The sequence below is a fragment of the Nestor notabilis genome, unplaced genomic scaffold, assembly GCF_000696875.1.
Source record: "Nestor notabilis isolate BGI_N333 unplaced genomic scaffold, ASM69687v1 scaffold31215, whole genome shotgun sequence".
Taxonomy (NCBI): domain Eukaryota; kingdom Metazoa; phylum Chordata; class Aves; order Psittaciformes; family Psittacidae; genus Nestor; species Nestor notabilis.
Window position 1 is genome coordinate 7,947 of NW_009929426.1, and position 17,212 is coordinate 25,158.

The 17,212-nt window shown below is 41.3% G+C and overlaps 1 protein-coding gene across 1 annotated transcript in view; it reads right to left on the bottom strand.

Moving 5' to 3' along the window:
- Positions 1 to 17,212, bottom strand: part of EFCAB5 (EF-hand calcium binding domain 5) — a gene marked incomplete at its 3' end in the record, with an annotated part of 30,588 nt that overhangs the window by 7,222 nt on the left and 6,154 nt on the right. The window contains exons 4-10 of the mRNA XM_010014963.1: positions 16,132 to 16,199; positions 12,452 to 12,607; positions 7,532 to 7,631; positions 5,917 to 6,804; positions 4,581 to 4,795; positions 3,193 to 3,349; positions 278 to 567 (exon numbers count right to left, since the gene is read on the bottom strand). Coding sequence (XP_010013265.1) covers positions 278 to 567; positions 3,193 to 3,349; positions 4,581 to 4,795; positions 5,917 to 6,804; positions 7,532 to 7,631; positions 12,452 to 12,607; positions 16,132 to 16,199 — 1,874 coding nt within the window. The remainder of the gene's footprint in view (positions 1 to 277; positions 568 to 3,192; positions 3,350 to 4,580; positions 4,796 to 5,916; positions 6,805 to 7,531; positions 7,632 to 12,451; positions 12,608 to 16,131; positions 16,200 to 17,212) is intronic.

Genomic DNA, 17,212 nt, shown 5'->3' on the forward strand with positions numbered 1-17,212 from the left:
TAGGGGAAAATTCATGTAAAAATAATCCCTGATTATAATCTGTGCCTAGGACTAGATGCATTCTGTGTGGGCAAGCCACAGACAAGAAGTATTGCAGATCTGACCTGTGATTCTCTGTGCACAACCATGGGATCCCCTGAACAGCAGCTGAGTGCAGAAATGGACAAGGAAACCAAGCCTCAGAGCAGCTTCCCACTTTCCACTCAGACGCACCAGGGTTTGAAGTCAGTGTCACAATCCCAGTACAAACAAGTCTTGTGCTCCCTGGGATGCCTACCTGGGAGAGGGCCTTAAACACTGCTTTGTAAACTGGCTCTATGCTTGCTCCGCTGGTCTCCGCTGCCTGCTGGATGTTGTGCAGCCATTTCCTCCTGGCTGAGCTTTGCAAGTACTCCGTGTGACTTTGTTCCACACTTGTGTTCAGAAATTCCACCAAGTTATCAATAGCTTCATCCTTATTGCCACTGAGCTCGGAAGCAAGTAACTCAAGGAAAGTCTGGAATGCCTTTGGGGATAGCTTCCCCACTCTGCTGAGCTGGGGGTAGCGGGAGCAAAGGTGTTTCTTTGCTAGTAGAAGAAACAGAAAATAAGACAGGGACAATCTATTTGAATAATAATTTTGCTTTTCCTGTGCAAAATATGAATCAAGCCCTAAAACTGCCTGTCAGTAGAGAGCTCTGGTCTGTCATTCTGGCTTCCTTCCAGCTATCTCCTAAATGGAAGCTGTCATCATGATAGGTAATCTCCAGGTTTCAGACTGGATGCACCTTTTCCTCTAGATCCCTCACCTGCTGAGAAGGAAACCTGCACAGTGTTGCTCCTGTGCTCCTTTTGTACCCCTGCAACATACCTAACAGTAAAGGTCAATGGGAAATAGGAAAGCTGCCATGGAAAGAAAGGTCTGGCTTACTTTTGCTTGGAGAAGGGGGAATGAGGAATGCCACAAAGGCCAAATTATGATCCTCAAGAACCACTTTGATCTTCTGTTCATTTTAGAGCATAAACTTCCAGTTTGTCCAGAGGTCCTGAAGATAATAGGACCCATCTCAGACTTGTATTCCCAGCATACTGAGCCTGCAGTGTGCATTTACCCCATAGCTTCTATTCAGCAGTTATTAAATCAGCAGCCGGGCTAAGAGAGCTGTTGCACCCTGTGCCCGTCCTCCCAGGCCGGTGCTGCAGCTCCCCACACCCCAGCTCTGGGCTCACGGGGGTGCTCTTGCACAGGCTTTGGGAGTTGCAGGCAGCTTCCCAGCTTTGGAAAACCGGGATTCACCGGTGGCTCTGCCCAGGCTGGGCTTGCCTGCTCCTGCTCCTGGCAATGCCTCTCCTGAGAGCTGCAATGACTAACACCACCATCATTTTTTCTGCATCCTGATTTCAATCCTGTTGGGCTCGAAGAAGAAAAGGAAAGAGAGTGATTTGTCAAGCTGCTTCCGACTAGTGAACTAAGCAAGCAAAGATACATAGGTAGAAGTGTGACTTTGCTGTTAAGCAAGAGAGCATTTTGTGATCAATACAGTGGGCTATAAGGAACAGTGTAATAGAAAATGCTTTGATTCATGATGCACAGGAACAGGCAGGGAGCTGCCTTGGTTGCCTCCCAGTGCATTAAGACACAGATGTTTATGGCAGTGGAGAGCCTCCTCCTTCCCCCCACCCCCCAAAGTCAGGGGGCATTTTATCACTGATTTTAGCTGCAGAATTATCAAGTGCTAACCAGCCACAGTCATGGTGGAGCTGTTAAAGCTGCCTTATCCTGCCCATCAGCTACAAAACATTCACTATTTTTTCATTTAATTTCTGGCTTTCTGACAGAACTAGGATGGAGAATTTTTTGATGGCATAAACATGGATTTTCACCTCCACTTTCTCCTCTCTTTGAAGAGATGAAGAAAGAAATGCACATGAAGTTGAACGTGGCATGATCAGTTCCTTTATTACTGAGCCACAGCATAATGAATTATTCTCCCCATTATAACTGTAATGCTCACTTTTCAGTTACAAGGAAAATCAAATCATTCCACCCACTTGTCACTCTGTGGTTTCATCCAGGTGTTCAATGTCTGTGGACCCTTCCCCCAAACCTGCTTGTTCCACGGTGGCTTTGGAAGCTTAGGTTGAAGCTGCTAGAAGTATTTTATGTTGCTTCTAGGTAGTATTGATATTGCTATGCTATCTTGCTATTTATTTGTCCTTTAGTTTATGAACCCTTCATGGAAAGGATTATGTCCTTCCATATTTCAGTACATTCTGGCATGCTTTGAATACGAGAGAGCTGTGACCTGCCAGTTTCTTGTGGCTGTGCAGCCTGGAGACTATGAACTGGAGCACACTGGTGTGCTCCCCACCCCACCAGCTGCCTCGAGTGAGCTAAAGGATAAAGAGGGTTTAGTGGTTGCCAAAATGAGCCATTTTTAGCAACACGAAGATGAGCATGGAGATGAATACATCAGTCCTCTCCAGCCAAGCACACATGCAGGCATGTTCTTAATTGCTAATACAGTATTTCAGAGCACCTAATGCCCACATGTTAATATGTATGAGGCTGCCAGACAGGTCCAGATAAACCCACAGCATTTCTGTCTGACCCAGCTCTATTCTGTCAAGGACCAAATTTGCTAAGTTTACTCAGAGAAAGGAACCAACAGAGAAGTGAGACTCAAAGCTGCTATCTAATTCATGAGCACTGTGCTAGTGTGGATTACTAAAGGCTATTTGAGACCCATAAGGAAAGCTGTTGTTCTCTCCGATGAGATACATTCCTGCAGATAGCACAGTAAAATCTATCTATTAAAAATGGCTGGATAGCTCAGATGAGCTAGATGAGAAGTGCAAACATGTCCTCAGGTTTTACCTGTGTTTTTCACTGCCACACAAGTGTACATTGCATGTTATGGCTGAAATCACTTTTCAGCACATCACAGTGGCAGGAAAGCACTGGGCTACCTCTCTGACTGGGAATCTGTTGCAGAGGAGTCTTGCCCAGGAGGAGGAGATGGAGCTATGCATTAACAAGTCGCTCTGGATAACTGTTCCTTTTCATTTTACACATCATTGCGTGTATGCTTATGACTGCTTGCAAAAACAAAAAGTGACTGGTGCTTGCCAACAACTTCGTTAGCACTGTCGTTGAATGTTTAAGGCCTACTGTGTTGACACTGTTCTCTCAGAGCAAGGCTGTCTCCTTACCCTTCCTCAAGGTCTCTTTTTCCATCCCTTCCTTAAAGGTGCTCAGAACAGCATCCACCTCTTCCAGCTCCAGAAACCCAGATGCGTTGTTGTCCCACTTTTCAAAAAGTGCCTCCAAAAGCAGTTTCCGCTGGGCCAAGTGAGAGCTGTGGTGAACCTGCAAGAGAGGAGCAGTTTGGTCTTTGGCACCTCCTGGACACTGATGTTCAGTGTCTACTCAAGAATGGAAACTGCACTGGTATGTCAACCACATCATTCCTATCTGTGCATCGACAGCTCAGACCTGGAGATGAATCATTAAACCTGAGAGATACTTGGGAATCCAAAATGCAGCTGACAGTTCAGTTTTACCAGGAAGAATCAGCACTGCAGAGGGTTATTTCACAGTGAACAAATGAAACCTGTGCTGGATCTAGGGTGAGATCAACTCAGGTAAGTGCAGGTTTCTCAGAATACAAATGTCTTCCCAGGAAGAACTAACCACAGCCTTGTTTGTAACATCCAAAGATGTGACAGTTTGTGTATCTGTACATTGTTATTTTGCTGGTGCTGCCCTGAAGTGTGTGGGCTCCAAGCAAATGCATGTACAATTTGTCCTTTAAACTGTCTTTGCACAGCATACAGTGATAAATGGCTGGGGTGGAATTCTCTCAAAGGCCAAAATACTGGCAGTGTGTGGTGTGCTCAGCATGAGGACAGTAGAGCCGTCAGATCCAATATCTCATCCAAATTAGGTCAGCAGCACAGAGGGAAACTAGAAAGAGATCTGAGGTCTGTGCCTCCCTGTACTAGAGAGGATACTATGGACAGACCCACCATGAAGTATATCCGTAGTCTGAAGGAATATGGAGCACCCTGATGCTGTGCATGAGGATATTGCAGGAGGGGAATATATTTTTCAACACTTGGCAAGAGCACCTTGTAACTTAAACACAAAGAAGCACGAGCACATTCACGTACAGCCATGCACATAGCAAAACCAAACACACTTGTTTTACAATCCTCCCCAAAACACCCACAACCTCATATGCACATGCCAGTGCAGTAGGTCAGAGATCAGGTTCTTGGCTATTATAAAGGTGAATAAGCAGAATGGAATGTTTTGAGCTCTTTCACAATTAACTATCAACCTGCTGTGTCACTGAGGCTCTAGAACAGACAAGACAACCTCTTACAGGATGAGGCTGTCATCACTTCTAGAGCTAAGGGCTAGGGAGGGAGGATCCATATGAAAACAAAGGCGTAAAAGGTCTCTTGAAATAGAGAATGCAAGGCTGCAAGTGAATAGCTCTGCCAGCATGAGATTAAAAGTTGACTTTGTAAGTATCTGTAGGCATCTGCTTGGGTTTTGTTTGGAAATGGGATCAGCAAAACTTATCAATATTTACTTTTTCTAGCTGTTGCATTTTTTCCTCTTCTGTCTGTTTGTATTCTCTTTTGATGAAGACAATAAGCCTCTTCACAGTAGGCAGAGAAATCTCTTCACCAACAAATGTCTCCATGAGCTGTACAAACTGTGGCAGGTTGAGGCTGCTTTCATCAAAGGTGCTCCTAGTACGAGAAGCCCAGCGGTTCTGAATCTCTGCCATGATGGGATGCAGGTCTGAAAGACAGAGAGCACAGTGCGTCACAGGCAGCCAAATGCTGCCCTAAAGCTGGCCACGTGGCAGATAGCAACTCAGTCCTGAATCCTGCACTTCCTATCTGGTGAAATTATAGCTGAGTACAGACTGACTCCACACTGACTAAAAGCCTTAATCTGCTTATACTTTCCTAATAGTATCTCTTCAGTCTATGGATGCTATCATACAACCAGGTCAAATCCTGAATACAGCTGAGCTGAAATTACTGTTACACAGCAAGTGGCTTTCTGAGACAAAGACTACACTGCTCTTATCTTGAAGTCAGCTTCAGGAATTAGTGTTTGTATTCCTGCCAAACTTTGAGCTCACAGCAGTACTGGCATGTCTGCCAACGCTGCCAGCCACTCTGTGCCCAAGTGAACACACAGCTTTGTGACCAAATACCTGCAAATCTAGTGTTCTCACACTTCCAGTCCTCTGGAATTCTCTCTCCATAGTTGCTAAACCTGGAACTTAGGTCACGAGTCAGAAAGTCACCTGATGAAAGATAAATTATACCTTGTAATGACATAAACTTTTAAAAAAGACACACGATACAGCTTTTCTGAAAGCTTTTACATACATATATCCAAGCTATAGTTTCTAAAGTGGATGAAAAGGGCTGATGAGCAGTTACCTGACCATGGCACTTCAACATCCGGGCTATCTTCAGCTGGAGAATCCTGTCTATCTGTGGGTGCTGGGCCTGCAATTTTAAAGAGAACTCTTATAGGTTTGACATGCTCAGGCTCCTGTTTTGCTGTACTTATATTACAGAGTGAAACAGAATATGAAGTTTCTCTTTATTATAAAAATGCTTCTGCTTCAGAAAGTCCACACTTGAACTAAAGTCTGCTCAGTGCCTTGAATACAGATCACCAGCAAAGTGACTCACCTACCACCTTGTGAGAGGAACATACTGAAACCTTGGCAGAAAACATCATGCTGGGAAGATAGCAGAGCTTATAGTCTTGTGTATTCAGAAATCACTCACATGCTTTCAATAGTTTTGAAAAGGATTAAAAACATACCTATAGTTCAACTAGTCGATGTATACACTGAAAAACATCAGGGTCTGCCAGAATAAAAGAGAAAGCTTCACCTCCACCCTGGTCTTGGAGAAGGTTCCCATCCTGCAGCCTTGTCTCTGAGCTTGTCTGTTGGCCAGTCTGGCTGTCATGCTGCTCAAGAACACTCCCTTTTCTTGCAGGGGTTTCTTTCACAACCTCTGCAACTGGAGCATCCTCTTTTGAATCAATGACATCCATGTCTGCCACAGCTCTGTCTTCTGAGGTCATGGCTGTAGCTTCAGTTGTTGGTTCTGAAGTTGTGTTGGTTGTTTCTGCAGTCCAGTTCCCCTCCTGACTGACTTGCCCTTCTGAGCCAGGTTCTCTGTCTGAGATAGGATAATCTTCTTCTCCATTTTTTTCTATATCAGGCTCTCTTCCCAGGCTAAATTCCTCTTCCTCCACCTGATTTTCAGATCCAGGTTCTCCATCTCTACTGAGACTGTACTCAGTAGATTCAGGGAAAAGTTCCTCCTGACTGACTGCACTTGCAGACTCAGTTTGCCCCTCAGTTTGCCCCTCAGTTTCCATGTCTTCATGGAAACTGGATTTCCCACTAACTACGGTACCTCCATCCAAGTCTCTAGCTTCCAAATCAGTGCTTTCCAGCTCTGACAGAGCATCCTTACCTTCCTCTCTCACTTCAGCATCATTTGATTCTGCTGCTTGGTTTTCTTCCTTAGAAATTCCTCCAGTCTCAGCTTCATTCATGCCCATTTGTTTGGAAAGACCTTCTGTGACACTAGTTCTCACCACGTTGCTGCCTTGTCTATCATCATCTACAGGTTCAGCTAAAATCTCTCTCTCAGAAATTTCTGTTTGAGACAAGGTTAACTTTTCACTGAGTTCCTCACAAACCTCCTGGTCATCAAAGCCTCCCCATAAATGTGCAAGCTTAATCTCTTGCAGCTCTATTATTGGCCCTAGAATAGAAAAAATATTGATAAGCTGATAGTTTGCATTGGGTTTATGTTCTCTGGTACTGCACAGGGGAAATTAAAGAAAAAGGTATTCCCAAGGGAAAAGAAATGAGAAAGTACTTTATGAGAAAGTACCTTCTGCAAACATGCATCTCAGAAACACAGAGCTTCAGAATAATGTCTTTGCCTGCAGAGATCTCACTTGTAACTGTGCATTACACCATATTGCTTTTGAAAGAAATGTTTCCTAATTCTCCATGCTAAGAAGGAAAGGTGTAATTTGCCTTGTATTTGATCTTAGCAGTTAATTAATGTCCAATAGCTTAAAAGTATTTTAGTTTCATGTAGATTATTCTCTGTGTTTTTTCTTCATCTTTCTATGTTCCTGGAGAAATTTTAGAGTAAGCACAAAATTCACTTCTAATATTGCCCAGTAAGAAAGAAGAATTGTTTCAGGAAAAGAACTCTTTTTTTACTCCTACTTCTAAAAAGTACTTCAGAATTTGGTGGGAAGGAAAAGTTCTGGATGCTGAAATATTTCTGAACACACATTTGCATCACAGTTTGCAAAACATGCTTGTAAATTATGGTGTATAGGTCACAACATTCATTTGGGTCCTTTTTTAGGCTCTGTTCACTTCTGGTAACACTTATGAAACATATATTAACTCTGCAGCCTCATGTGACCTCCTCATGTTTTAACCACAGCTGGAAGATCCCATGTACTTACACTGTCTTGGGTTACAGAATCCCTCCTGAGCACCCACTGGGCTTCTTTTGTAGAAGTCTGTCAACAGGGCAAGTATTTTTGGTCTGTTTAAGAGACCAACCTAGACAAAAAGATTACAATTATTGGGTTTTTCCTGTGGTTCTTGGGACTTACATCAATATTTGCAGCACTACAAAGGCGCCATTAGCTAAGAATTACCTGTGACTGAAAATTATCCATTACCAGAACATGAGTACAGATTTCAAAAAAGTCAATTTATTTCACAGAGGCAAAAATTCCTCCTCTGGGCTTAGCTGGAATGCCCCAAACACATCATTTTGCAGGCACATCCTCTTGCATATTCTTCACCAATTACAGTTAGATCATTGTAACCACTTTGCCAAAGGAGTTCTTCATGTAAAGATCAAAGCTTCAATATTTCATGCTTTCTGGACAGATATTGATTTCCTGACAGTACTATGGAAGAATTTTCACATATTATGAGCTGTGCTGCATTATGTTAGTGACTGCACATTGCAGTTTGCTTTTGTGCCCCATCGTTTCCTTTGAAGTGTTATGCCTTGGCAACTGCCTGGGAAGATGATTAGTCCAAAAACCAGAGCTATCATGACAACCTCCCCAATTTCCTTTAAAAATTCATACACATTTGACCACTGAGGTGAGAGCATTGTCAGTAATTCCAGTGCAGAGGAACGTGCAGAGTTTATTAAGTCCTTTTTGCTCAGGGTGAGTATATACAGACAGTAACACCAGGAGAAGACAATGAAATGGGTCATTTCCAATCAGGAAATTGTGAGTTTCAAAAGTCAAGCAAATCTAAATGATTGCAAGTTCTCCATTTTATGATGAATTCCTGTTGTCATTATTTAAGTCCTGCCACCTTTGTAATCTCCCTGCCGTTAGTGAAATATGGTAGTTAATTAGAGAACAGATTTACTTAAGTTCATTATTTATAGCAAGTAGCTTTCCATTTGAATTATTGATTTCCTTTTCACATTTTGCTCTTAGATTGAAAAACTGCAAAACATAAAGTTTACCAAGCTTTTAATTCCTAATTGCCTGCCCTTAGGCTGAAGAAATAAAGGAAGAAGTTTGCTGTTCTTTTCTGTAACTGAGCTGAAGATGACCCCGTTGTTTATCATTTTAAACCATAATTAATGGCATCAATGTTTAGGAACAGAGGATTTGAAAACAACTGAGAGAAGTGCCTACTGATGAAGTGCCTCCCAAGGAGGCTGATACTGAAAACAAAGTGAATCCATCACATTTTGTGTTACTGCAACACCTTTCCTCTACAGGGAATTGAGGAAAGGATCAGAAAAGAACTGTAAGCAGACATCTGGTGCAGTTTTAGTGTTTCAGACTCTGGTAACTTAATTCCTGAAAAAAAAAAATGCTGGAAATTACAGTTGAATTTCAGCTTTCTGGGGGTTTGGAATAGAAAATGTCATCACATAATTCTGTCCCTAAACGTACAAGATGTAGGCCCTGATTCCCAGGGTCTTCATCTTCTTGCCATCAATATACAAATATTTTGCACGTTCTCATGCAAACACTTCTTTATGCTGTTTGTTTTTCAGTTGAATACATCAGATTGGATTCTGCATCCACTTAGTACATACACAAACATGGTTTTGAAGATGTTACTGGATCACTGTGGAATCTGGATTCCCCATTCAGTATTTCCTACACACACTTAATTTTCCTTTTACATTTCCCCAGCTGTTACTTGCCACAATCAGCTGCTGGTTGCCTTAGAGTTGCAGCACTAATGCAAAATTTTATTAAAAAGGTAAATCAATTAATGGAGTATTATTAAAAAGAAAATAAAAAGGATGGTTTGGGATTCTTTTGTCATATTAAGATAATCCACTTGGAGGATTTAGATAACTCAGATTCTGGAAGAGTTTGTGATTTGGATGAAATAATTTTATGTATTGTTAAAAATAGTAAATTCCTTTTCAGAAATTACCTGTTAGGAATGAGGGGTATATTATCCACCTTGTTTTAACACTTAGGATTTATACAGATCTGTCATTCTACTGGAAGTGCCTGTTATTTTAGGACACTTCTTTTCCTTACAACTTACTTTGAGAGGAACTTGTTGTATCTTTCTGAGTTCCTAAATTTACTAGCAGAGTTCAAGTTTCTTTGTGCTTTGTGTGTGACTGAGGAGCCTGATGAAATATTCCTGCCCTTCAGCCCTTCACATTGAGTCTTTACTTTTCGCGAGAACAGGTCCGCCATCCACTATAAATAACAGCAGACCATCTGTGTTTGTACAGCCACCCAAAACTTGTCTCCACTTCTAACAAGTGCCAGCTTTACTGGCTAGGGTTGAAACGTGTTGACCTGATTTTCCTGTCACCTGGATATTGGCAGGTGATGATTCTCAGTTGTTTTCAGCAATGTGCTGTGATCTATGAGTAATTCCTTTAAGCAACACAAGCTAAACCAGATTTGCAGACCATCTGTGTTTGTACAGCCACCCAAAACTTGTCTCCACTTCTAACAAGTGCCAGCTTTACTGGCTAGGGTTGAAACGTGTTGACCTGATTTTCCTGTCACCTGGATATTGGCAGGTGATGATTCTCAGTTGTTTTCAGCAATGTGCTGTGATCTATGAGTAATTCCTTTAAGCAACACAAGCTAAACCAGATTTGCCATTTCACCAGCGATAGGTCAGTGTTCAACTGATTGATTGCTTTCCTGGAAATGGGATGTGTGTATCTTGAGCACCACAAGACACTTGTTAGTGAGCAAGATGGGAAGAACAGACAGAAAAGGTCATGACAAAGCAGGCTCTGACATTGCTGTACTGCAAGAAAGACAATCATCTGAAGTGTCTCAAAGTTCATTAGTCTGAAACCTAATCTGACTAAATTCAGTCACATTTAAAGGCTTCGGGCTGAAAATGTCCTTGAAAATGATGCAGATCCTTTTAATTTAAATGATGTATTTAAAAACCTATACTTGATACACATAAGCACAGAGAGACAATAAGCTCAGAATTCCCAGAGCCATTGCCTTTTTGGGCATCAGAGCAGTGATTCAACTGTGTCCTGGTATTGTCTTGGAAACTTTCTGCTTCACTGTATAGTCCAGGCTGTTCTTGCTGAGCTGCCATCCTTCTGGATGCATGCATTTGAAATCATAATAATGATCATGTGCATACCTTCTAATTTGACTGTAATTTAAACACTGCTTTCTCAGCTCCCTGGCTCTAATTGCAGCTCATTGAGCAGCCAGCCACAGTCACCATGCAGACTGGAATAACTGCCTGCCACCAAACAAATGGAAATTAGGAACTGAAACAACTGCTTTGCTCTGCTTTGCAGAATGAGTACTACAGGTAATGGATCACATTCAAGTGGAAGAAGTCCTAGGGTTAGTTTGCATCTTTTATCTTCCCTGTGGGCACAGTAGGGCAGGACTTATTAAGAGCTGTACAAAAGAAACCAGGACAGGTTTAAAAGAACTGCGTGGTCCACACTACAGTTTGGTGAAGTCAATTTGCAGAGCAAGGCTACCTCGGAGGCTGGAAACAGCAACCAAGTTTGTGCTCTGCTCATTCTTTTCTGGGCAGCCATGGAGTCTGTGCTGATAGCTGCTCACTCTTATGTTTTGCTAGTGTTTTTGGCTCTTTGCCTCTGAGATTCCACTGGGATTAGTAGCATGGAGATGGTGATTACTGCCACGGAAATAACAGGAAGAAAGTCACATTAAAACATGAAAGGGAAAGAAGGGATCCTTTCAAAATGCATGACAAAGATAGGACTCAGCTTTATATATTACTTTACCTGAAAGGATCCACCATAAGAGCAATAGGAAAATGAAATGTCTCCTAGCTGAGAAGTGGTCACATTTCTTTCCTCATCCCTGAAATAGCAGCTTGCCTGCTATTCTCTAAAACACACCATTGGTGTTGAAATGTTCTCTGTAATTCCATTCTCTTAGAGGTAATGACATTATTAGCATGACTTTGTACAGCAGAGTTCATTCTGGGTAGGCATGCTGTAAACATCATTAGAGGAGTGCTGCATGGAATACATAATTCCTGTAGAAAACTGCAAGATTATAGCAACTATTTGCTGTGCAGTAGCCAGCAACTGGCTGAGGCTACTTGTAACAAGTACCATACTCTTTGGATGAAGCCCAAGATTTTAGCAATATCTCATGCCATTGATTGTTCAGCTCTGACTGTTTACTGCTTTTCTAACACATCTAGCTTATTTGTTTATTTATTTTAATGGAGATGAAGGTGTATTCAGAGGATGAGTTTAGAGCTGCTGAAAACCAGATTATGGCTTTTGAGTTCCATTTCCAGCTCTGTAACTGACTTACTCTATTTTAATTGCCTGCTCATAAACTGTGGCAGAAGTTCAGAAGGTTGTAAAGACAGATAAATTTGCATTTTAAATTTAAACTATGAGATTTATTGATAGAAGCCCTCAGGGTGTATAAATTAATGCAACATAATTAACACAATATATGTTACTATTGTAGTAATGTGCACGTTTGTTAAGGTCAGTCTTTATCAGGTTATCTTTACTGCAATATGGCTGAATAGACAGATTAGCACCCAAACATTCTCAGTGTGCTGTGAGAACAGGTGATGACCAGAAGTAGTAAAGACCATGGTTAATTTCTTCTCCAGAATCATCAAACTTCAGCCCCAAGTCATCAGTTACATAATGCAGTTTCTAATCAGTCATCAGCTTATAGGCTGCTGGCTGTTTCTGTGCCTAAACCCCATGAATTTGAAGACAATGCAGCAGCTATTGTCCTCTGAAATAATGCTGAGTAAGCACAAAGAGAGCATCTAGAGTCATGAGGAATAAAGAGAAATCAGTGACCCAGAGAAATACCAAACTGGAAGCATCTCCATATTGAAATTAGGTTGAGAGCTGCTTTGCCTACCTTTCCATAATCACAATCTACGAAGAGAAAAGTAAACATTTGCCTCCACATATCATGTCTTACTGCTTCTCCAAAGTCATCAGCACACCTACAGAGATGCTTCAGCACTTCTTGGAACATGTCATCTGGAAAATGTTCAGTGTAGGAATGGACATACTGTGGAGAGAAAGCAGCAGGATGAATGGTTAGCTTTCTTCAAGAACTTTCACCTTTTTAAATTCCTTAAAACCTATTGCATGCAATGATACAGATAGGAATTTGCAGTTTAATCTGCACACTTGGTGCACGGATGCTACACTGCCTGCTTGGTTCTTTCTTTCAGAAGCAGCAATATTCTCCAAACCAGCCTGGGACTCTGCTGCCCAGAGGTCACTTCTCATGTTCAGTGCTTCAGAGATGCTGGATGAGAATCCCCCCTATGAAATGTCATTGATTCAGCCAGGTTACGTCAGGGAGAGTAGAAGTTCTCCATGGTTTTCAGCAGCAATTTAGTATTCTTGACTTTACCCCTAAGGAGGCATTTCGAGCCACTGGTTTTTGCAAAACTGACAGTCACTCAACTCTCTAATGCCACAGAATGACCACTGGCCATGATTTCAATGTTTAAAGAACCAGTCTGGATACAATAAAAAAAGGAAAGAACTTTTTGAAAATGAGCCTGTCACCTAAGTCCTCTCACACTGGGGATACTACTGACTCCAGATTTATTTTAAGTTCTAGCCTTGGAGACACTTTAACACTTTGGATTTATAGCCACGTGGTTTTCATGAGCAAAAGCAATATGGTTCTAAAAATGTGGTGTGCATGACATAAATAATAATGGCCATCAGAACAAACCACAATGCCAAAGCCTGTGCTGAATTATTAGAGCAGGTTTCTGGAGCCAGGCACAGTAACAGGGACCCATACAGGAAGTTAAAAGATGCAAACCCTAATTTCCAAAATATGGAATGTTTCCCATTATCCCATTTTTAGAGCATGGATACCCGAGTTAAATACTAGAACATGTTGGACTTGTTGAAATGCATTGACCAACTGAAATATTAATATATGTTAGTATTAATCATGTCTATATTGTGCAATTCCCAAACATATGGGACAAGTGGAGAAGAGAGGAAGAGCAGAAAAGCAGCAGCAAATGGCCTGAGGGGTGGCTGGTGGGAAAGAAGAATTCCTAATGCAGTGTGTGGCTTTTCTGCATTTCAGCATAAATGGAGAGGATGTACGTGGGCTGGAGAGAAGGTGGCAGATCTGGGAATACGTGTATCTCCCAGCTTTTCAGAGCTATTACAACCCAGAGCCCTGTGGCAGATGAACCCTTAAGGATGACAGCAGTTGGGAGGAGGCAGCTTGGACAAGCAGCTTGTTATTTTGTATGTCATCTTGATGACACATCCCAAGGCTTGTGTATTAATACTGCTGTCTAACAGCTTCCCAGAACAGTTTTTAGAAGCCTGTGTTCGGCTCTGTGGGCAGGAGGAACTATCGTAGAGTCTTAAGCTTTTCTTAGCTGATGTGTGTAAAGAACTCTGCTGTGTAAAGTACTGTACATGTTATAAGCATACATTTATTTATTATTAACCAAGAGATTTTGACACCCATCAGAAGAAAGCTGGCACACCTCCTTCTTGCTATCCAGAGTGAGACCTCGCTGAGATTGTGAACACATTATCATCAAGAACAACAGAGCTTTGCTTTTTGTTTCTACTCAACAGAAATGGAGTGAGCCACATGTGACCATGGACAATAATCTCACCTTTAAGGCTTGATTCCGATCCTACAAAGGCAATGGGAGTATTTGCCTTAGTGCCAACAGCTTTGTGTCAGGCTGCTGGAGGTTCTGCATGTTGAGGTACAAAGCCTGTGAAATAAACTGGTAAGGACTGGCCTCTGGGATTTAAATACTTTTAATATAAAGACTCTATGAGCTTGTCACGAAGGATGTAAAAATACAAAAGCCACTGCTATGCATGTCCAAAAAAATACCCCAAAATCCAACAACAATGTGTGAGGTCTCTCTACTGAGTTTCTAACAGCCTTTAAGTAATCCAAAGCTGCACTGAATTCAGGGAAGAAAGAAAAAAGCAGCATTTAATTTTAAGGTCCATTACAGAGCAATGCTTTCCACATGTGAAAGGACCTAGACCAGTGTCAAGAAAGATCATCTCTCTCTCAGGTCTTGGTGGACGATGCAAACTGATGAACAAAGGTAAACTGTAGCTGAGGATTAGAAGCAGCCATGTCCTGAGAGTGAGGCCTGTGATTATGGAACAGTTCCTCAAGGGAAGTGATGAAAGCTTCATCATTTGATTCAATTAAAACTGGACTGGAAATGCATCAGAGAATATATTCTGAGAACTAAGCTGCACTGGCTGGTGAATGAGACAGCTTGACAGTCTGTGTCTTTTGTATTCCTGATCTCTGTTGTCATATCTTTAATTGAGTTAAAATAAAGAGTACACAAAATATATTTTAAAACATTTTTCTAATGCTAATGGAGCATGAATTCATTTAGTGCTTATACATGTGCCATAGGGATTATGGATTGATGCCTCATTGCCGTGACAAAAGCAATTCTCTGGGCTCCCATTAGCCACAATAGTTTTCTTAATTAAATGCAGTTATTCTGAGGTTAAATTTAAAAATACCTCATTTCAGGCTTAAAAAAGCCTTCAATGAGTTACCATGAAAATGCATCTCTCTGTGAAATAACGAACATGGGAGTCTCCTGAGAGCAAGGAAGGCACAAAAATCACACATGGTTGCTTGAAATTAGTCTCTGCACAGCTGCTTTATACTCTGGTTTTAATTATTGTAACAGCACCCACCAGCACTGCTGCAATTGCAGGTCTGTCATTATTTCTATTCTAAACATCCCTTTTTGCAGATTTAAGTATCCAGCCATAAAACTCAGCTCTGTTGTAGGTAGAAAGGGTTGGCAAAGGGTTGGCCTGGAGAGTTTTTCAGTAACTGTAGTTTGAACCAATTTGATTGTTTTCAGATTGACAAAGAGTAGAGTAATGGGGTGAACCTTCCAACTACACTTGTTGACTTGGGTGGGTTTTAAAAACACACTCCTGATGTTTCTCAGTGACAGCTTTTAATTTTAAAACTGTGTATTTTCCAGCCTGGTTATGCTTTGTGAACAGCTATGTCACTTGTTGCAGTTTGGTTATGGTCCAAGTCAGTAAGAGTTCCAAGCAAAAATGAGCTTCTGATCACTTATTAGGCTTTTCTGTGGTTAATAGAACTTAATCAGAAATAACAATACTTTGAGGACAGTACTGATTACCTCAGGCTAATGGCTATATTGGGACACCAAACCTGCCTTGAGCAGCCAATGCAACTCAGATGGATATTCTGCATCTGAATTCACAAGTGATTCAGGGCTTTGGCATTCCAGGAAGGGACTGAGAAGACTGTCCTAAAAAACACTGCTTTGCATAGGCAGCAGCTCTGAGAAAGCAAAATACATCCCCCTTGCTGGACAGAATGAAAGTGTTGTGACAGCGAAGGATGGATACAGAGATGGAACATGCAAAGTCCTGATATAACCAGTTACCTGGAATGCTGAAGAAGCAAAGCCCTCCACTTACTCATCTTAGCTGTCCCCAGCGAAATGCTACTACTTTGTGATAAACACCATATTCTGCATCAGATGCTCTGATTTAATTTCTCACCTCTGTGAATTCATCTATGTTTAATTTTTTTTCCAAAGTGTCTACGATTTCCAGCTTCCTGTCACAGACTGCAGTAAAGAATGAAGGGATATTGGTTTAGAAAGCAAACAGTTGTGGGTTTGCATATTGTACACATTTTTTTTTTTGCATGCTTTTATGTTACATTAACTTTCTTCTCATATTGGATTACATTTTTTCAGGTTATCCTACACAGTAGCTGAAGCATCTGTCTGGAGTCTACCTAATTCTAATTCCTACACATTTCTCTTGCTGAGAGTCTGCACTTACCTATTCAGCACTGTAGGGTTGTATTTATTCTTTACATATGCTGGTGCAATCTGCAATGATTTTAATGGTACTTACAACTGCTTCTGTGAGGGGAGAAATTATTTTTGACTTAACAAACATTAAACTGCCTTAAAATACTGGGGACATGGGTTCTGCTTTGCAAAAGTGGAATCTGAAAATCACAGTCATTTTCCCAAGAAGCTCTATGGGAGTTTTTTTTTTTACTGAGGATGATATTCAGAATTATCTGGGCTGTTACAATGGAACTGAGAAGATAGCTCAAATGCCTACATAGTTTTCTGAATGAGGGCTTTGAGCACAGACATGCTGTTTCTGTTGGGATTATTTGTCTATTCTTTCTTTTACAATATAACAGGAGTAATGAGAAAATTCACCATAGAATGCATTTATCCCTTGTTGGTCAAGACATTCCTGAACTGTACATTATTAAACAATAAAACAAATCTTGATGTTCTGTTAACGTATATTGGATGCTATTAAATGAAGTAAATTAAGGAATGGAGCCACACTATTAGTGCGGTATGACAAAAACCACCTCAAGCATCTGGAGAGCAAGTGGATGGATAGAAACTTCCTTCTCAATCTCTCATCCCAGTATCTGTCCGCACTTGAAAACCACAGATAGCACAGCAGGAGCACACAGGCTGGGTTTGGCATTTACAGACCATACTACAAGTATAGGATGATTACTCAGAGGAACAATTCTGTAATATAAAACAGGCTGAGCAAGGGCAAGCTCTAGAGAGGGGTGACTCCAGCAGCAAGCAGGAAT